We start from the raw sequence: 22,171 nt of genomic DNA, 5'->3' as shown, positions 1-22,171 counted from the left end.
CTTAATATGTGAGATCATGGACTTCGAGTTAGGCCTATTACAAGACATACGGTTTACTTACTGAAAGAGTAGTTTCAAAGTGTAGCTGCAAACTATCAACGTTTTTCCTATTACAATGAATACTTTGTAATGGAATGTTTAACACCCCCTCACACAACTTTACATATTATCAATTAATTATAATACATAAAGCCTACTGATAACTAAAATGAGCGAAAACACACTGAAAACTCTTGAACTGCATTTAAGAAGACCCATAATAAGTGATTGTTAGCTCAAATCCTTCAATCAATGTGTGTTACAGGAAGTACAACCTTTAACATTAACTGAACTACATTTTGAATTGCTATTCCATTCATTCAGAAAACACTGTAATAGAGGAAGTTAATTTCTTAGATATGTCTATCATGAAATCCACGTGTTACACAATGTAATTACCTATTTTTATCATTAATGCCGAGCATTTAAAAAAATGTCACATTCGCCACTACCTTTCCTATCCTCATTAAACATGTCTATTTGTACATATTTGTTTGAATGACTCACATTTTCCTTGGATTAAGCTGACAATCTATATCACTGCAATATGATTCATGTACAAATAAATTATTAGGCCTCTGCTAAACTAAATAGGTGTACAGCTGGAATGCACAAGTCAAAAGTTCAGTTATTCATTTAACATTTCTGGCATTTGTATTACCCTGTCCTCACAACTTGCTCTATATACCTACATTTTCAAGCAATGACAATTTACTTATGCAACATGTTTAAACAAATAATATGTATCAACATGTCCAGTGCTGTAAGAGGCATACACAAGCAATATTATCTTACCTTAAGTTCTCCATTTCAAGTACTTGCTTAAATCTCTCAATAAACATACTAAAGTCAGCTACTGTCAACCAAGACAAAACACTAAATTTCACGTTCCTGTCATTCGCATGTCAATAAAGGAGGCTTCTGTAATGATGAGAGCTTTTAGAAGCCATGGCACCTTGACTGCAACCTGTAAATAAATAATTTATCATTGTCACTGGTGTTTTTTGATTTAATGCAAATCTTGCACTATATACATCCCAGACTGAGGATGTCTATCATCATATTTCAATTAATATAATGTATAATTTCGAATTGTTGCTTCAAACAGAGCATGTGCTTCTCACAAGTTCCTAGCCTGTCTGGCAAAATTAAAATGTAACATGTTATACATGGGTGTCAAATTAAATTCCCATGCGATCGCAAACTCTTCTGAGGAGGGAATCAAAATTGATCTGTATCAAGCATGGAGCCAATAGATATAATACACGTAATCTAACGCATCAGTCATGCCCAAAAGCCGACACACGAGTTACAGCGTTGCATTGAAAATCACGTTCCCTTTTTCCTTCACTTCGATCTGTACACTGCTTTAGAACACGGCTGTCGTATTTATACACACTCGAATTATGTACAGAAGTAACTTGTCTTTCATACCTGCAAAATGTCGCCGATATTTTAGAAACCGTCAACTGACCGCGAACACACTGTAGCATGTAACACATGAGCGTGCGTATTATCTCGCGCTGCTGGGGGAGGGGGGACCGATGGGATGAAAAAATTTACATCTATTCTTCGGCTGATAAGACGGCTTATCGCTGTGGCACTCACATTTAAAGGACTTGATTTAACAGTACATACCTTATCTCGGCAACGCTATGCCAGTCCTATAGGTGAGTACCAGAAACCACCTTGTCTTTTCAGCAGAGCTCTGTCACTCATTATTAGCTTTTATTTGATATGTTTACGTTAATCTTATGTTTTGTTTCCTTCTTGATAACTCTGACTTCTGATCAAGTTGTTATTTTTCTCATTGCAATTCCGATCTCGTAACAAACGTCACAGGAAAAGGAAGAACAATTGAATAACACATTTCTAAAGGGAGGCATTCCTAGTAAGCTGGCCATAACATTATAGTTTTATTATATTACGCTGACGGACTCGAATTTTTCTACATATAAATAAATTTCAAATACACAGTCTAATTAGTGATTAGACAGAAAAGGCTGGCGCTGAATTCCATAATATATGAATGTGCCAGGGACAAGGAAAGTGGCACGTGCCTTTATCGCCCATTATGCGTATGAACGATGGCAAATAAATGTATTTTTGTATTTAGTTGTCTTTAATCTGTTTACGTTATTCATTCCATTTTTCATTCCCTTCAGAGAGTTTCCCCCTTTGGTAGGCCACACTGGAAAGTCTCCAGTGCTACACATCCTTGGACGCCGTGTGTTTCAACTGCCCTCTATCGCCGAACACTGGCAACAAACCGGTTAAGGCTGTCTGCTGCTGGTGACCTGCTGACCTCGGAATATCTTTGTCCTTCCTCAAATCAGCGTTAAACACAATTTAATCCAACTATGGCAACGAGAATCAGTTATCTGTCGCGTCTATGTCGCAGGGCAGCGGTTGCGAGGGAGCATCTGCACGAGATTGGTGTGCAGGATTGGAACAGGGTCCTCCTCATCGGTTGTGTCAGAATGGTAAGTATTTATTCCGCTAGTGTGTTAATTAAACTGTTTTTAATTGCCTTAATAAATAAATTCGGTTATAGGGCTGAATCGTGTGAACTAAAACTTTGTAATATGGCAGCCGGACTCACTGAATTTCACTGGGTGCGACTCTGTTATTGTGAGGCAAAAAGGAGCAAAGCAGTGTCATTGCGTTAGCAACAAATTAATGAATTCGCGAAACGGAAAATTTAGTTTCTGTGTCAATAACTATTGTTCAAAAGTTACGATAAATGAAAGTGCGTCTCCCAAGTCACTTGGGCATAGATGCTACACATCTAGTTTTTCCATCTAGATCGTTTGTATTAACTTTAGAGAGATGACTGTCATCAAGAAGAAATTTAGTGTAATTCATTTGTGGAAATGGGTATATGCTTCCAGTGTACCACCGAACTGTACAGCTTAATATGTATACAGTACAAAATTTTTAACAGCGTTTAAGACTAATTCGTGTTGTAGTGACTGTATTACAAAATTGCCGGCATGAATGGAGTATGCTAGCATAGTTTTCAGTTGCATCAGCAGCACCAAAATTTTCTACAGAATTATTAGCAAGCATCAAACAAAAAATAAAATTTCTAGACATTGCAGAGAAATTTTGAAAAACTCGGGTTTTAATGTTTTTCAGGCAGATTATTATGTGAGTGGCCTTATAAAATAAGCTTGATTTATTTTCAGCACAAAGTATCAGTCTTTGTTCTAAAGTCCATGATCATACAGCAGAAAAGTAGGCCTAAATCCACTCAGAAAATAAGCTACTAAGAATGACTGAAGAAGTAAATGAAAATCCTGTAGTAAGCCTCAGAAATGTTGCCTGCAGAAGGGCTTGTTATTTCTTTATATTAAAGGACAAGGAGGTAACACAACTGGAAGGAACACAGTTAGCCCATTCTAGAAAATGAAATGTATGATGAAATGAGAATTCGAACTAACAAAAGAAGTGAAAGGCACTGTATGCCTGAAAATAACATTTTTACTTTTTTTACTAACAACAGACCAGGAAATGACCAATGGCAAAACTTCAACAAATGATATGATTTGACAGTGAAGAAAATAGGGCCCATACAAGAAGCAAGAAGAAATGTCACAAATGATCCATTCACAGTTTACATAATTTATTATTTCCTAAAAGACAAAATGGAGTGACTTAGTGTAAAAGATGATCAGAATGTAGGCCTACACAGTTTGAGAAGACTAGTTTCTGCATAATTCCATCCAAAACAAAAAAATTATCAGAAGTTGATGTGGGATTGTTTAAGAAGTTAGGAAAGCATAGATATTGATGGGTATAGATAGTAAATGTAAAATTTGTTGCAGAACCCTTGTTTTCTGTGTTAGCTGTGACATTCAATGTACCCCTCTCATGTTCAAGCCATTGATGATGTGAAACAACTCTACAGCACTGTCATAAATGTAACAGAGAGCTCTACAGAGTTTTGAAACATACATTATTCTGAAATACTATTTATGTTTTAAAAGTCCACATCTTTTAATGCCAGTTAATTCATAATTATCTAATAAATATGCCAATATAGTGTTCACCAGAACACAGTTTGTCTTGGTATTATTCCAGTTTGTACTCATAATAGTCCTTTAAACAATGCAGGAACCAGCTGCCTGGAAATGACCCCTTGAATAAGATTTATCCCATTCTGTGGGGTAATTTCCAGGCCCTGTTTCAATTTTCTGTAGGATCCTGTGTGAGGCAACAGTGTGAAATTTTGTCCAGATGTTTGGTTATGTGAGAATATCACAGAAAACATGCTTATTAAAAAAGAACAGGTACCAGAATTATAGCGAAAATCACATTTTTGTCAGATAATTACCCCTCGATGCCATACCTTCATAGGTTTCTGTATACAAAGCCTATGTGTACACATTTCAAACTCATATCAGCAGCTATAATACAGTAGCCCACAAGTATGATACTGCATCACTACACATATTGTACGTAAAACTTTCTTGCAGTTTCTTATCATTGCTAAGAGGAGTAGTGATTACAGAAGTGTAAGATTCCACCAGTATGCTTTGATTCATGATGTCACCAGTATGGTGAAAACGACCACTCTCAATGCCTCATATATGGTGCCTACGATGTCATTACATAAACATGGCAACAAATGCGAAAATATATATAAAAGCAACAAACACAACTCCCTCCAAAAATATAATCAAACTAATGGGATCAGCTTGGGAAATTAGGGGTTTTTGGGTGGGGACAAACTAAATATAAACACACAAAGACACACACCAGGACCCCAAACTGCGCAAGACGACGACATAAAAACAACACAAAATTCCCACATTCCACTACACTCACAATATCCACAGGAATCGGTCACTTCCCTTCACATACATAGCTCAGGTGCAGTTGTCGGTACCACAAAATAAAAACCAGCAACACCCAAAAATTATAATCAGACCGCAACAATCGATACCACAAAACCAACAACAAAAACTGGAATCGGACACTTCCCTTGACCTATGTAAGTCAACAACTACTGACCAAAACATATTGAGCTACGTCACATGGGAATCAGACACTTCTCATGACCCATATAGGTCAATTAAAACTGACGATACAAAAACCTATGACAACATACGTAGGAATCGTGATATGTGAACAAACACTTTCCAGCATACATTGTGGTGCACAAGATATGATGTACAGACTGCATTAGACTGTTGAATATGCAAATTCCGTGTTTGTTGGTGGGCAACTTAATATATTTCCATAGCCAAATGTATTAATATGCGTTGTGCAAATAAAGCATAAGATTATTTTGCCCCTTAAATAGTTGTTACTTGTCATTTAGCTGCGTTAATCTACATAAACTGCAACAGGTTATGGGCCCAGTTACTGGATTAAAGTGAAATAATAAGCTTTAAGGTGACATGTATTTGCACAAAAGGTGCGCAGAAGTTCGTATAAAGTAGAATTGTGTACACTATATGAAGAAGAAAAATAACTGTAAAATGAGTACAACACAGATACCGCAAATAGATCGGCTTGTAGGGTGTGAAAATTACGCGACCTGGAAATTTGCTGTTGAGGCGTATTTGCACTTGGATGACTCGTGGGACGTCGTAAACGATAAATTGGAGCCTACAGAATCAAGTTTTGCTACTAAGGATCGGAAGACGAAATCAAAACTAAGCCTTTTGATTGATCCAGTGAATTATTTTCACATAGAAATGGCTACGTCAGCAAAGGATGTATGGGACAAACTGAAAAACGCATTTGAAGATGGCGGTTTAATCAGAAAAGTGTAAAAGCGTGGATGAATATGTGAATCTCCAATCATCTGAGGAATATTGGTTTTGAAATTGCGGATGAATGTATTGGAACTTTGTTAGTTGGATTACCAGAGAAATATTCTCCAATCATTATGGGTTTGGAAAATTATGGAATATCCATTACTGGGGATAGTGTTAAAGTAAAAATTTTACGGGATGTGAAGAATGAACCAGATTCTAATGCTTCAGAAAAGGAAACAGTGTCGGCATTATACTGTAAGTACAAGAAGAAGAAGCCAATAAGATGTTTCAGGTGCCAGAAAATTGGACATATCGCTTCGCAGCGTAACGAAAAGCATAAAAGAAAAGAAGCATGTTAATTCTAATAGTCCTGAGAGAAAGACTACCCATAAAGGTAAGCCATATTCTGTTTTTTACTCTTTTAATGAAGTGAGTGACGATTGTGCAAAGTGGTTCCTAGATTCAGGAGCATCTGTGCACATTGGAATTTCCACAGTTGACGGATCTAAGTTAAGGCGTGAAATCGCAGGAAAAGTGGATCTTAATTTGCTTGTGAATGGGGAAAAGGAAATTGTTACTGCTCATGATGTATATTATGTAAAAAATATTGCAACTAATTTGTTGTAAGTAAGCAAAGTAGTAAAGAAGGGTAATGAAGTTATCTTTGATATAGAGGGAGCCAAAGTGATGGACTCTTGTGGTGATATTGTAGCTTCTGCAAGTAATGTAAGAGGTATTTATATCGTAAATACAGATCAAAATACTGCTGAAACAGGAAATCACTCTGTTTATGATGCAAAAGGTTTCTTGTGGCACAGGAGACTCGGACCTTTGAATAAGAAAAGTATGACTTTACTGAAGAATATGGCAACTGGGATGGAAAATTGTGGAATGAATAATGTCCAATGTGAGGTGTGTTTGCAAGGGAAGCAGGCTATATTGCCATTTAAATTGAGTCATAGCAGATCTACTGAAGTCTTGCAACTCGTACACTCGGACCTCTGTGGACCTATGGAGAATAAATCCTTAGGACGTAGCTTCTGTTTCCTGACATTCATAGATAATTTTTCTAGATACATGTACATTTATTTTATAAGTAGCAAGGAGCAAGTGAATGATGTATTTGTTGTTTATTGCAAAGTGGTCGAAAGACAGACTGGGAAGAAAATTAAAATTATTAGATCAGACAATAGATCAGAATATGTAAACAGACGGTTTAAGGAACAGTTGAATGGAATGGGTATTAGGCATCAGACTACCATTCGATACAGTCCTAAGAATGAAGTTGCAGAACGAGCCAACAGAACCATTGTAGAAAAGGCAAGAAGTATATTAAGCAATGTTGAGCTACCTAAGTGTTTTCGGGCAGTGGCTGTGTCGACAGCAGTGTATTTAATTAACAGATAGGTGATCTAAATGATTAATGGAAAATCTCGTATAAGATGTGAAACAAATACTAACAAAGAGATAGAGGGGCTGGCCAGTACTTACCTCAGCTCAGTACAGCCGATAGATACACATAAAACAGAACTGAAAATTTACATTCCTAGCTTTCGGAACTTTGTTCCTTCATCAGGGAGGAGAGAGGGGAAAAAAGGGAAGAAGGGAAAGTGGATTCAGTTACTCACAACCCAGGTTATGAAGCAACAGGGAAAGGTAAACAGGGAGGGTAGCAAGGATGGAGGCATGGTTGTCAGAGGGAAGCCAAAGATATTCTACTGTAAGTACTCCTTTTCGAATCTGAATTTCACCTGGTCCTTCTCCAAAACCCAAGCCACCTTCCTGGATGTTGACCTTCATCTTGTTGAAGCTCACATCCACACCTATGTCCATATCAAACCCACAAACAAACAACAGTACCTTCACTTTGATAGCTGCCATCCTTTCCACATCAAACGCTCCCTTCCCTACAGCCTAGGTATTCGTGGCAAACGTATCTGCTCCAGTGACGAATCCCTCAACAACTACACCAATAACCTGACCAGTGCTTTCCTCTCCCGCAACTATCCTGCAGACCTTGTCCACAAACAGATTTCCCGAGCAATACATTCCTCCCCATCCAACAACAATGTTCCTACCCCCAGACCACACAGAAGTATCCCCCTTGTCACCCAATATTATCCTGGCCTCGAAAACATCAACAAATTACTCCGCCAGGGATATGACTTTCTCAAGTCAACCCCTGAAATGAGATCATCCCTTGACAAAATTCTCCCCACACCACCCAGAGTTGCCTTTCGTCGCCCCCCTAACCTCCGTAACATCCTTGTTAAACCCTACAATATTCCCAGACTACCTTCTCTACCCAGCGGTTCCTACCCCTGTAACCGACCCCGCTGCAAAACCTGCCCCATGCATCCGCCCACAACCACCTACTCCAGCCCCGCTACTGGTAAAACATACACAATTCAAGGCAGGGCTACGTGTGAAACTACACATGTCATTTATCAACTGACATGCCTGCACTGCACAGCCTTTTACATCGGCATGACAACAACCAAACTGGCTGAGCGCATGAACGGACACAGACGAACTGTCCGCCTAGGAGATGCCCAATACCCAGTAGCGGAGCATGCCCTCCAGCATAATTCTAGGGACCTAGGAACCTGCTACACCGTATGTGCCATTTGGCTTCTCCCACCCAACACCAGTCCCTCTGAACTGCGGAGATGGGAACTTGCACTCCAACTCATCCTTTCATCCCGCCATCCCCCTGGACTGAACCTACGTTAAACCACCTCACTCCCATTCACTCTTCAGTCTTCTCCTCTTTCCCTTTCCTCTTTAGCTATTCACGCATCTTTTCATCCTACATAGTTGTGTTTATCTTTATCTTTATACTATATACCTCTTACTTCTGTATGCATCCTCTTTGGTTGAAGCTGGCACAGTACTTACAGTAGAATATCTTTGGCTTCCCTCTGACAACCATGCCTCCATCCTTGCTACCCTCCCTGTTTACCTTTCCCTGTTGCTTCATAACCTGGGTTGTGAGTAACTGAATCCACTTTCCCTTCTTCCCTTTTTTCCCCTCTCTCCTCCCTGATGAAGGAACAAAGTTCCGAAAGCTAGGAATGTAAATTTTCAGTTCTGTTTTATGTGTATCTATCGGCTGTACTGAGCTGAGGTAAGTACTGGCCAGCCCCTCTATCTCTTTGTTAGTATTTATTTAATTAACAGATCACCTACCAAAGCTGTGAAACATAAGACACCTTATTAAGTATGGACTGGGAAGAAACTGGATCTAAAGCACTTAAATCTTTGGATGTGAAGCCGTGGTTCAGATTCCAAAACCATTAAGAGGAAAATGGGGTGTAAAATCTCAAATATATTTTTGTTGGCTGCTGTGAGGATTCAAAAGGCTTCAGATTTTGTGATCCTGTGAATAAGAAGATAATAAGTAGTAGAGATGTAGTATTTTTAGAGGATTATAGACCTAAAATAAAGTAGTCAAAATGATACAGTAATGCAACCAAGCATAATGTGTGATGGTGCTGAAACAGAATTGGAAACTGAATCAGAGGAAGACGAGAATAAAGAGGAAGTTGATGTGCTACCTGAGAATCAAATTGAGAAAGTAGATTCAACAGAAGAAGTCAGTTTAAGGCGGTCTTCATGTATAGCAAAACCAAAAGAATATCCAGAGTATGAAATGTCTGCTGCCCAAACAATCAATGAACCAATCACAGTTGATGAAGCTTTAGCAAGTTCAAATGCTCAAGATTGGAAAAAGGCTATTGAAAAGGAGCGGCAATCTTTTGTGGACAATGATACATATGAATGGGTTGACATGTCTGAAAATAAAAAGCCACTAAGAACAAGATGGGTGTTTAATATTAAAAATCCTGAGAGTGCAATACCAAAATTCAAAGCCAGATTGGCAGTTAAAGGATATTCCCAGAAAGAAGGAATAGATTACAATGAGACTTTCTCATTAGTGGTGAAGTATTCATCATTAAGATACCTTTTAGCTCTTGCAGTAATTTATTTTAACCAATAGTGAAAGCCAGCTGGACTTTTTTTTAAAAAATAAACAGTTACAGTCTGCATTTAATATGCATGATTTAGGGGAAATTAATCAATACTTAGGCATGAAGATTCTAAGAAGTGCCATCAGAGAAGAATTATGGCTTGATCAACCTCTGTACACAAGGAAAATCTTAGAAAAGTTCAGTATGGAAAATTGTAGACCTATTTCTGCTCCTATGGAAAATAATGCAAATGTATTAATGTGTTGTGAAAATAGAACAAAAGTTTATTTTGTCCCTTAAATTCATGTTACTTGTCATTTAGCTGTGATAATTTGCATAATCTGCATAAATTAAAACACTATATAGGTCAGTTACAACTGACTATCCCAAAACCTACAACGACATACATAGGAATTGGACACTTCCCTTGACCTGTATAGGTCAACAGCAGCTCACGACACCAAAATGCATCTACAACTAAAACATTGGAATCGGATACTTCCCGTAAGTTCCTTAAATCAACCACAAGAGGCGAAACCAAAACATCAAACACCTACACTTGCGATAAATAACACTGAACCAACAACACATGGAAAAACCCCACAAAACATCACAACTCGCGAACAATAGACCCGAAAAAAAGACTATCGTAAATAAATTTCGGTGCTACACACTAGGTCAGCCACCCCAATCAAACACACACACACACACACACACACACACACACACACACAAAACAACAACAAAAAACTCTCAACTGCCCACAACCTACCAACTATCAACCCCTCCGCCCACCAACCTTCACCCTCCCATCAAAATAAAAAATCCGACAACAAATAAAAATCAGAAAATAAACGAAACTCGATCACACACTCAAAAACAACTGCAACGAAACAGATCCTCCGCAACATAATCATAAAACTCTCTGTCCCATTGTAAGTAACATAGGAGCATCTACTTCTTTTTGTTGCCAAATATCTGACATCACTATTGGGACCTCTCGTAGGCAAGTGCGACCATCATATTCGAAACTCTGAAGATTTCATAGGTTGCCTGAAAACTCTTAGATTGCAATCGTTGAATCTCTTTGTAAGTTTTGATGTTATGTCTGTATTTGCAAAGGTGCCCTTGCGGGACTCCTTGGAGCTCATTAGCAACAAGTTTGAGGAGGACATAGTAGTGTTATTTAAACACTTCCTTCAATGCACCGGTACTTTGTATTTCATGACCACTATTTTGAACAAGTGTCGCCATGGAAAGCCCTCTGTCTCCTGTGGTGGCCAATTATTTTATGGAGCACTTTGAAGAATGCGGTATGTGGGTGGTACATTTGTGGTGTGGCCACATGGACTTCATACTCTACCTGCGTTTCTTCAGTATCTGAATTCGCTCCATCCAAATATAAACTTCACAGTGGAAGTGGAAAAAGATGGTACTTTACCTTTTCTTGATGTTCTGGTACGAAGGAAAACAGATGGAACCTTGGGACACAGTGTCTACAGCAAGCCCACACATACAGGCCACATGCTGCCATCATCCTGCACAATGCGGTATTGCACTACATATTTTAGTTCGTAGAGCACATGTGGTATCTGATCCTAAAAGTCTGTCGAGTGAAATAAAACATTTGATGACAGTGATCTGACAAAATGGTTATTCTGAGAGACAGATATGTAATGTATTCAGGCGCAGGCGAGTTCAGTCTATGGAGCAGAATGAAGATACGAAGACACCCACCACTTTTGCCTTTTTGCCATATTTTGGTGCCATGTCGTCAAGAATCAGAAGAGGCCTCGGAAGATATGGAATTAAGTGTGTTTTTCAACCATCTGCAAAACTGAGAAACCAGTTGGGTTCGGTTAAGGATGACCTTTGCCTGAGGAAATGTGGTATGTACAGGATTCCTTGTCAGTGTGGGGTAGCATATATAGGCCAGACTTGCCACACAGTACAAGAACGCTGTGATGAACATCAGCGTCATACACGCCTTCATCAACTGGAAAAGTTGGCAGTTGTGAAACACTGTCTGAATGCAGGACATTGCATGATTTATGAAAAGATGGAAGTTTAATCCCGGGCATCTTCTGGGATTGCATCGTTAAGGATGCAATACATATCCGTACAGCTGATAATCTTCTCAACAAGGATGTGGGATTTCAATTGAGCACAGCCTGGAACCCTGCATTTGCTGCTACTAAATCACAGTGTGAAAATAAAGATTCTTCGATAACATTGGTCTAGTACGCTCGTCGGTGAGTAATGTCTGGCTGTGCTGTTGGCAAACGCAGCGTACAGTGCATGCGCGGGAGAGCCGCTCTGCGACTTTCGGTAGAGGGAGTTTGAATATGGCACCATCTACCCGCAAGTCATTGCCCATGCACAAGTTGCGCACCTGTGTATTCTTCGCGCGCGTTCTACAAATGGGGCATCTATGTTTGGATCCCATCAGTCGCGCCTAGCCACCAGCAAGGTTGAACCACTTGAAGATGTCGGACAGTTGCTCCGAGGAAATATTGTGGAATTTGTACAACGTGATCTGGTGGAAAACCCGTGAAGTCTATTTACAATACTGAAGTTGCTAATTCATGACTAGCATGTCACCACTACGTTGCTAAAGTTGGCTACACTGAATTTCCTTAGGAACAAATCATATCTGAGAACACTGTTTTAATGCCACTATATGTATAGCATCATCCAGTTCCTTTGTTTTGAATTGTGTTCTGAGCTCTTGTACTGAGTTGTGTCCAGAGTCAGTTACTGGTTAGAAATTCAATTGTTGCGGTTTTTAACTATTCATTCAAAAACAAAAGTAAGTCCCCTAAGGTTACAATAATAATGTGAAATACTTTTGTAATGAAACAATGGGATGGAATGCATTTTCAATATTTAATTACTTTTCAGGTTACACCAATCATCTTTTGAATTATTTAAGACAAATGTTGGTTTTATGACTGAAGCAGTATGGGAAATATAAGTAGGCAGTGTTCTCTTGGACGGTATCTACAAGATATATGTGATAATACCCTGACTTTTGTGAATGAACTGACCAGTGAAGTATAAGAACTTTTAATGTGATGAAGCAACAGTCATTCATACTGTGATCTAAGTGTTTCATAAACACAGTCAGATACCTGCATCGATTCTCTCTACATAAGAAAGCACCATAAGCAGATTTGTTTCATCTGGATTGTGTGAAATGAGTTTAGAAAAGCCAAAGACATTCAGAATAAGGGGATTTAGCATTACTCCTGGGGAGAAGATATGCCCAACCTCCATCAAACTTATTAATGAAAAACAAGCACGTGACGACTCATCACCAGACAATATAAATGACAATAATGTGAAGACTCCTGAAAAATCTGTGCTCAATACTAGCTTAACTAGTTTCGGGGTATCTCCTGCAAAGTTGCATTCAGTTGCTCAGCATAGTCGGTATGGAGCAGCCAAACAAAAATTGGAATCAGCAGCTGGGGCTCTAAAAACTAAAATTTCATATTCATATCAAGTTGAACTGGCTGCTGGTGCAAGCACTATCCCTGAGACAGTGATTTAACAGAACTGGAAGAAAAGGCAAAACATCATGTTGAACTTATGGACAAAATCAAACAGAAAATTGAATATGCAAATAACTGGGGGAAAATTCAATTACTTACTCTTGTGCCACCAACTTGGTCTCAACAGAAAGTCAGTTCAAAATTTCAGGTTTCTGAATATTTGGTACGACAAGCAAGAGCTCTTTTAACGGAGAAGGGTATTTTATCGATGGCTGAGCACAAAAGGGAAAGACATTGCCTCATGATACAGTGCAGAAAGAAAAAGTTTTTATTTGGATGACAAAAACACAAGAATAATGCCTGGAAAAAAGACAACAAAAATACCAATGAACAAAAGTGCCTTGTTTTAAGTAATTTAACTGAACTGTATTCTCTCAATAAAAAAAAGTATCCTGAAGACAAAGTAGGATTCTCAAAATTTGCTTCTCCTCGACCAAAACAGGATCATCAGGAACAGATACTGTATGTGTGTGCATTTACCACCAAAACATTCAATTGCTTCTAAATTCCATTTCTATTAAAGAAACATACCAAGATCTAATTAAAATAATATCATGTGATATAAATAACCAAGCCTGTATGCGTCGTCTGTGTGAAAAATGCCCCACCAGTTCATTGCTTCAAACCAACTTAGAAAATGAAGAAATAGAAGACTACGATTCTGATGAGATGGTTCAGCACAGTCAATGGGTATCAACTGATTGTATGACTTTGTGTTCAGGTCACTTCTCTATCAGAATTCTGTGACACACTGATTAAGAAAATTGAAAAACTTACTCCATGCTCTTTTATATCTCAATCAAAATCTGATTATCTGAAAATGAAGAAGGAAACACTTGATGAAGGAACAGTGTTAATTTTAATGGATTTTAGTGAAAATCTCAATTTTGTTGTTGAAGATGAAGTACAGGGTTACCAATGGAACAATGGCAGCTGCACTCTTCACACTGTCCATATATATTACAAAAAGGACAAACAGTTGCATGCAAAAAGTATTTGTATTGTTTCTGCTAATCTAGAACATGATGTTGCCTTGGTGTGCCAGACTCAGAAGACTGTGTCGAATCTTTTTATGTGTGAATTTCCAGAAATTCATCTTGCGTATGTTGAATATTTCACTGATGGTTGTGCTGCACAATATAAAAATTGTAAGAATTTTGGAAATATCTGCTACCATGAACACAATTTTAACATAAAGTGCAGCTGGTTCTCTTTTGTTACCTGCCATGGCAAATCTCCCTGTGAAGGTATTGGGGGCACTGTTAAAAGACTAGCCAAAAAAAAAAAGTTTGCAGAGAGTCTATAAACGTCAAATACTTACAGCTTCACAGGTATTTGAATTCTGTCGTGAGAACCTGCAGTGCGTTTCAGTTCTTTGTTTCAAAATGTGAAGTGGTACAAGTCAGACATTATCTTTCTCAGTGCTTCCCAAGTGCAAAAACAATTCCTGGAACACGGTCTATGCATCACATTGTACCAATTAGCTCCAGATTTCAGTATCATGCATGTTTTCGCAGATGCACTTTCGCCACTAATGCCAGAATGCACTGTGCAGCGCAACTGCTGTGTTACGTGTGCATATGACTCTTCTTGGTATTTGGGAACTGTTGAGAAGGTGAATTGTGAAAGAGGAGATGGTACAGTAAGGTTCATGCATCCTCATGTACCATCCCCATCCTTCTATTGGCCTGATAATGATATTAGTGATGTTTATTTCTCTCATATTCTGTGTGATGCTGATATCACCACAGCAACAAGCTGTGCTTATTCTCTGAGCAAAGAGTCCTCAAAGTTGGTGGAAGAAAAGTGGTTCTCATAACAAAAAATTATTATCTAAGCATCAAAGTGTCTTGTCACATGTGTAGTTCCTAATCAACTTGAATGCAGTGTTCATATGTCATGTAATGTACAAGTTGCCCTATATTTTATACTGTACAATTTTGTTTCCTATATGGATAGTGATTGTATTTCTCTCCATATAAAATTTTTCCCTAGTGCCATTCATTTCTCAAAACTGATTTTTTGTGTGATGAAACTTTACTATTTGTAGATCACTTTCTAATTTTTTCAGTGTTTCCCAGAGGGGGGGGGGGGGCAATTGTCCAAAATATTTTTCTAATTTAACAATAAAATTAAATAAGATTAATGTACAAAAATTTAATTGGACAATTCTAACATGTTCTCAGAAACTACTTGTCCAAAAGGATATTGGGGGGGGGGGGGGGGGGGGAACTGTCAGCATACCATTTTTTGTTTAAAAACTGCACCCAGTTTTCAAATTTTTACAGTTTGCTGTGAAGTAACGCATTGCATCAAACTTTCTGCCATTGCTACCAACAGAATGTATATAAAGCAATAAAAATTGGCAATAGTTCATGATATTAGATACAAAAGCACTACACAAAATCCCAGTTCACAAGTAGATAATAAGTCTCATGGCCTGGATGACTTGTCATGGAATAACCCATTGGCTTCCTCTCTTTCTTGGCCTCAGCAGTGTGTTCACAATGCTGCACACATTCCCATTTTCATGTTCTTTGATAGACCTGCTGCTTCGTTACCACTATCTGGGCTATAGATAGAGGTGTGCTGAATGAAATGCATTTGATTTCAAGAGAGCAGTGTGTTATGCCTTCAGTGACTACCATAGCAGAATATTGTCAAATGATCTTTCATAAAATCCAAAGAAATTCTGGTCATATGTAGAGACTGTTAGCTGCACCAAAGTTAGTGTCCATTCCTTAGTGAATGAGACAGGAACTGAAATTGAGGGTAGCAAAGCAAAAGCTGAAATGCTTAACATTTTCAAACGTTCCTTTACAGAGGAAAATTCAGGTGAATTGTCCCAATTTAATTCTTGTGCCACTGAAAAGATTAATAAAATAAGAATCACTGTCAGTGGCATCAAGAAACAGCTGAAATCGTTAAAAGCGAACAAAGCTCCAGGGCCCGATGGAATGACTATTGTATTCTATACTGAATTTGTGGATGAGTTAGCCCCTGTTCTAGCTATAATATATCGTAGATCCCTCGAACAAAAAAATGTGTCCAGTTGTTGGAAGAAAGCACAGATCACACCCGTGTACAAGAAGGGAAGTAGGAGTGACTATTGTCAAACATCCTTGACACTGATTTGTTGTAGTATCTTAGAACATGTTCTGAGCTCAAATGTAATGAGGTATCTTGAACAGAATGACATCCTCCGTGTCAACCAGCACGAATTCCAAAAATCTCGGTCTTGTAAACCCGATTCGCACTCTTCTTGTGTGAGATACTGAAAGCTATGGACCAAGGCAGTCAGATAGATGCAGTATTTCTTCACTTCCAAAAAGCATTTGTCTCAGTACCACACCTACTCCTATTGTCAAAAGTATGATTATATAGGGTCTCAAGTGAAATTTATGACTGGATTGAGGACTTTTTTGTAAAGAGGACACTGCATATTATCTTGGATAGAATGTCGTTGTCAGATGTAGAAGTAAAGTTGGATGTTCCCCAGGTAAGTGTGTTGGGACCATTGCTGTTCATGTTGTGTATTAATGATCTTGCAGGCTGTATTAATAGTGACCTCAGACTTCTCACAGCTAACAGTCTGTAAATCACTTGCAGCAAATGGTTGCTCTGAAAGGGCATGGCCAATTTCTTTCCCCAATCTGAGCACGAGCTATGCTTGTAATGTTCTCATTGTTAATAGGACCTTAAACCCTAATCTTCATTCTCATTAGGATGCAAAGTACAGTGATTGAAATGTTTTTTGACTAGAAATTGCTCATCTACACTGCTAATTACCATGGAAAGGCAATCACTCAGAAGAGCTGCATGTACACACAGATTCTGCCTGCAAGGTAAACTTCAGTCCACCATGAGCAGTGGAGTCAATTCTTTAAGAATGCCTGCTGACAGAAGTCAATTATGGACGAAACTTGTCAGTGGCTAAAGAACTCAAAACAAAGCCCTTCATGTGAAATTAGTTGGTTTCTCTGTTACAGTATACATGTTAAAAGTTAAATTCTAAAACATTAGCTTTGCTTTAGGCTGGAGGAATTGACAAGAAAATAGTTCAGTTTGTTTATAAAGTTGTCTTTGCTGTCTATTGGGCATTTTACATTTTGAGCTAGTCGCCCGGAAGGTTTTATTGAAGATTAATTCATCTGTTTCAGTGGTGAATTTCAATATTGCTAAAACGAGTGAGAATCTTTTGTTGTACTGTACAGAAGCATATAATAAATTGTTGTTGTATGTGGGAAATAATCTTGGAGTTATGAATTACTGTTACTGATATGAACATTTTGTTGTGATGAAAAATATTGTGAACATTGAAATTACTTCTAAATAGAAACTGTATGGTGTAATTAATCACATTTTTTATTGGCTTTCAAGTGTAAAGTTTTGCGTACTTTAAGAAATACAATCTTTCTGCTATAGGCGTCGTCATCCTCGCACAGAGTCGAGAGAGATACATTTGGGGAGCTTAAAGTACCTGCTGATAAATACTATGGAGCACAGACTTTGCGTTCTGTCATGAACTTTCCAATTGGAGGTGAAACGGAGAGAATGCCAGTGAGTGAGTTTACGCATATATCAGTGATCTTGTTACCATGAACAGATTTTAATCTAATACTGAGTAATGACTCTAAATGATGAATTTAGTGACCACATTTTTTTTTATTTTCTGAGGACTGTGATAGATCATTTAAATCTGAGTGCCCTAACATTTGTTTTCTCACAAACTTGCAAATCTATACAGTGTTACTATATAGTTTACTCACATTTTGTCTTTTATATTTAACAGAAACCTGTGATTGTCGCTATGGGGATTTTGAAGAAGGCAGCAGCCATTGTTAATAAAGAGTACGGCCTGGACCCAAAGATTGCAGATGCGATTGCGAAGGCGGCAGACGAAGTGATCAGTGGGGAGTTGTATGACCAACACTTCCCCCTTGTTATATGGCAAACAGGGTCTGGCACACAAAGTAACATGAACACAAATGAGGTGAGTTGCTATGTGTTTGAATGAGTGTTTCTTAACTGTGCAGCTCTGGTTTGCTGAAGTTCACCCAAAACTATAAGGTTGAGAATTTTCCTGATGTATTTGTAATTTAAATTCTTCTCAAGTAGAGTATGTTGCATTAAATTTTTAACAAAGGGTCATTTGGCCGTTTCATCTCTCTAGATGAATATTTAATTTCACCAGTGGGATGTCCTATACACACATCACTGTACGTGATACATTTATCATGTTACCTATATGGTGCAAAATTGTAGATAATTTTCTGCAGCATTTGATTTCACTTCATAACAGTATACAGGTCACTGCACATGTGGGACGATGTGGAGCCAGGGTTTTTGTCCCTATGAAGCCATCTTGTATGTACGTGAAGCATTATGTCAGCATGCTCAGAATTTGATGTACTCAGAATGTGGAATTTAAAATTTCCCCAGTGAATTGAGTCTTCAAAGAAATTTCAGTCTTGCATCTGGTCACCATAAAGTACATTCAGCAATATTTCCACTGGACACTTGCTAATCATCCTCAGTTGACAATCAAAGACTGGCAGAAGTCTTCCATTCTGCAGTATGTAGTGCACTATGATATTCCATGTGTGCATCAAAATTGTGTTGACAGACAGACCACACTACCTGGTGGCAGCCCCTTACTGACGGGACTGCGAAACTCAGCTGCCCTTTGCATTACCACTTACCACTCACCATGATCATCAGTGTGCTCTGTCATCTTTGATTTGAGCAAATCGTGTAGCTGATGGTATTCCACACATCATCCACCTGGTAGCTGTTGTCGCAGTTCATCAGATTTTCAATTGTGCGCATTTTCTTGGGTTCTTTAGCAGTGGTGTCCAAAAAGATGTTACTGTGACCATAATTATTGCCTTTTTGTAATCCATTGAATGTCCAATGGAGATGCAGTGTTCAGCAATAGCAGACTTGCTTGGTTGCTAAAATGAGTCATGTTCAGCTGACAGACTATCTCCATTCTGCCTTATGTAGTGCGCTGCAAGATTCCACATGCATCAAAATTCAAGTTATTCCATGGTGCGGGTGATCTAGTTTACACAAACTAATCTGCACTGCGAGGTGTTTTGTAAATTCCAGCCTTCTGAAATAATAAATTATCCTTCACAGATCAGCAATCTTTAGATGGTATAAAGAGTTCAGAATATTCAGTCATCTTTGATGTATGAGAGCCTTCCAGAATGTAAAGAACATTTTGGTATAACTAAATAAAAATGAAAGATATCAACACAAAACTTTATTTGCAAAGGTTCAAAAACATTTTGGCCTATTTGCAAAAGTTCAAAAACATTTTGGCCATGCAGCCAGTCTTCGTTAAATTCATAGCACGATACGTAGACTGTGCGACTGCGTCATCATGAGGTGAGCCATTGAAGACTGACAGACTTTCTCCATTCCGCCATATAGGGTGTGCAGTGAGTGTTCCGTGCATGTATCAAATTCAAATTGACAGATGGATCACACTTTCCAACAGCAGCACTCTCACTGATGGACCCGTGGAACTCAGTCAACCCATGTGTTATCATGCTCTGCAGCCATTATTACACTCTGTCGTCTTCGATTAGAACAAATCGTGGAGATTACGGGGTTCCACACATTTTCCAACTCCCCCCTGTGGGTCCGGGGGTTAGAATAGGCCCAAGGTATTCCTGCCTCTTGTAAGAGGCGACTAAATGGAGTCCCTCCCCTTCTAGGTGTTAGCCCCTGCGTCCAAAGACGGACGGTTCCACGACCTATATTTGCGGTCATTTTGGTTTTTCACTTCTTCTCGTTTCTTCCTCCCTTTGGTTGATTCCTTTCTTTGTTCTTCTCCCTCGCACTGTCTTCCTTAATCTTCTCCTTGCCTCCTTCTCCTTGCCTCCTTCTCCTTGCCTTCTCTGGTCTCCGCCTCGGTGTTTGAGACAGTCTGTCCTCTCTCTCCCTCTTACTTCTTTTTCCTCTTCTTCCTTCCTCCCTGTGTGCGTCTGAAGGCCAACCCACGTGTTCGCACGCGTAGCCGGTGGTGGGGTAACGCGTAATTCCCCGCCCTGGGTAGACAAGTAAGGCATGCACGTACCCCCCTGGTAAAGGCCAGGCCCAGGGAGGGGTGATTGCCTGAGCTGATACCTTCTGACCATGCCGATTGGTCCCTCCGTCTGTTTCTCGGCAGGTGTGACCTGAGGTGTAAACATTCACCTAACGTGGGAGCGCCCTCTGAGAGGGTTCCCACAAGGAAGGAGCGCGCCATCGGAGACACTGGCAATCATGGGGGATTCCTCCGCAATGGATTTCTCTTCTTCTTCTCTCTCGACTTCTGCCCACAAACGGAAACTTGACCAGCCACCAGTGACAAAAGTACTACCGCCTGCCCCACAGTTCCTCGTAGTTTCTCGATCTGAGGACGGAAAGGATTTTTCCTCTGTCAACCCTTTCGTTATCCAGAAGGGCGTAGATGCCATAGCCGGATCGGTCAAGTCTTGTACCAGGTTGCGTAACGGTACCTTGTTACTAGAAACTGAGAGTGCCTTTCAGGTACAAAAACTGCTTCGGGCCACACTCCTGTACACGTTCCCTGTCCGGGTGGAGGCTCACCGCACTTTGAATTTGTCTCGTGGTGTGGTATACACTAGATCACTTGACGGATTGACTGACGATGAGATTCAGTCTTTCCTCGCTGAGCAGGGCGTGACGGCTGTCCATAGGGTCATGAAAAAGGTCAACAATGACCTTGTACCGACCCAGACACTTTCCTTGACCTTTGATAGTGTTCAGCTGCCGTCGCGCATCAAAGCGGGCTACGAGGTTATTTCTGTTCGCCCCTATGTCCCGACACCTACGCGCTGCTACCAGTGTCAGCGTTTTAATCACACTCGCCAGTCTTGTTCCAATGCGGCTAAATGTGTCACTTGTGGCAGGGATGCCCATGAGGGTGACTGTCCACCTCCGTCTCCTCGTTGTGTGAACTGTCAGGGTGACCATGCAGCGTCCTCCTGCGACTGTCCCATCTATAAGGAAGAACACTATCCAAGAAATTCGGGTCAAAGAGAAAGTGTCCACCTCGGCTGCTCGCAAGCTATTTGCTAGTAGGAAGCCCACGCTGCTCCCAGCGGGGAAATACAGTACTGTCCTTGCCCCTCCTCGGACTACCAGGGAGGTGGCAACCCAGACATGCGATCTGACCTTCAGCACCACGGTCGTCCGTTCGGCCAGTGCTAAGATCCCGCGGTTGAAGTCTCCTCTTCCTCCCATCACCCCACAGACACAAGCCCCTTCATCAGCTTCTGCCAAGACGAAGACCCAGAAGTCAGATGCACGGGCCTTCAAGAAGGAACTGTCCCGTGCAGACTTCCTACGTACCTCGAACTCCCAGCCATCGACCAGTACTTCCACCAAACGACCTTCCAAGAAGGCTCATAGGAAGCACAGTTCTCCTTCTCCGCCACGGCGCATTTCTTCTCCTGCGCCACCCAGCGGTTGCCGCCCCAGGCCGTCATCCGTTTCGCCTGGCCGCACCGCTGGTAGCCGAACATCTGGCCGTTCACCGGCGGAGGAAGCTCCCCCTCCCGGCCATCTTACCAAGATGGCCGATGAACCTATAGAACCAATGGACGATGACTGTCCGCCTTCTGATAGCGGTGGCAGTGCTCGCTCGAAGCCGGGCCCTCAGCGGCCTTCGAGGTGACCCCTTCTTTCATCTTCCTTTTCTTCTTACGATGGCACTTATTCACTGGAATATTCGCAGCATTCGCTCCAACCGAGAGGACTCGAAGTTGCTGCTCCGCTTGCACCGTCCGCTCATCGTAGCCCTCCAGGAAACGAAGCTACGCCC

General features: G+C 40.1%; 2 protein-coding genes across 4 annotated transcripts in view; one reads left to right on the top strand and one right to left on the bottom strand.

Moving 5' to 3' along the window:
- LOC124550953 (acyl-CoA:lysophosphatidylglycerol acyltransferase 1-like) overlaps positions 1–1,902 on the bottom strand; it is a 65,407-nt gene extending 63,505 nt beyond the window's left edge. The window contains exons 1-2 of one of the 3 annotated variants that reach the window (XM_047125766.1): positions 1,678–1,902; positions 835–1,006 (exon numbers count right to left, since the gene is read on the bottom strand). In XM_047125766.1, coding sequence (XP_046981722.1) covers positions 835–881 — 47 coding nt within the window. In that variant the 5' untranslated portion in view covers positions 882–1,006; positions 1,678–1,902. Of the gene's footprint in view, positions 1–834; positions 1,007–1,473; positions 1,573–1,677 lie in introns of those variants that run through there. The other 2 variants (XM_047125768.1, XM_047125767.1) reach the window with 2 other exon arrangements.
- Positions 1,903–2,222: 320 nt separating this feature from the next.
- Positions 2,223–22,171, top strand: part of LOC124550952 (fumarate hydratase, mitochondrial-like) — a 90,984-nt gene continuing 71,035 nt past the window's right edge. The window contains exons 1-3 of the mRNA XM_047125765.1: positions 2,223–2,522; positions 17,758–17,892; positions 18,125–18,325. Of these exons, the coding sequence (XP_046981721.1) occupies positions 2,400–2,522; positions 17,758–17,892; positions 18,125–18,325 (459 nt within the window). The 5' untranslated portion in view covers positions 2,223–2,399. The remainder of the gene's footprint in view (positions 2,523–17,757; positions 17,893–18,124; positions 18,326–22,171) is intronic.

Source organism: Schistocerca americana, chromosome 9 (assembly GCF_021461395.2).
Source record: "Schistocerca americana isolate TAMUIC-IGC-003095 chromosome 9, iqSchAmer2.1, whole genome shotgun sequence".
NCBI lineage: Eukaryota > Metazoa > Arthropoda > Insecta > Orthoptera > Acrididae > Schistocerca > Schistocerca americana.
This window is presented reverse-complemented; position numbering and strand designations above follow the sequence as displayed.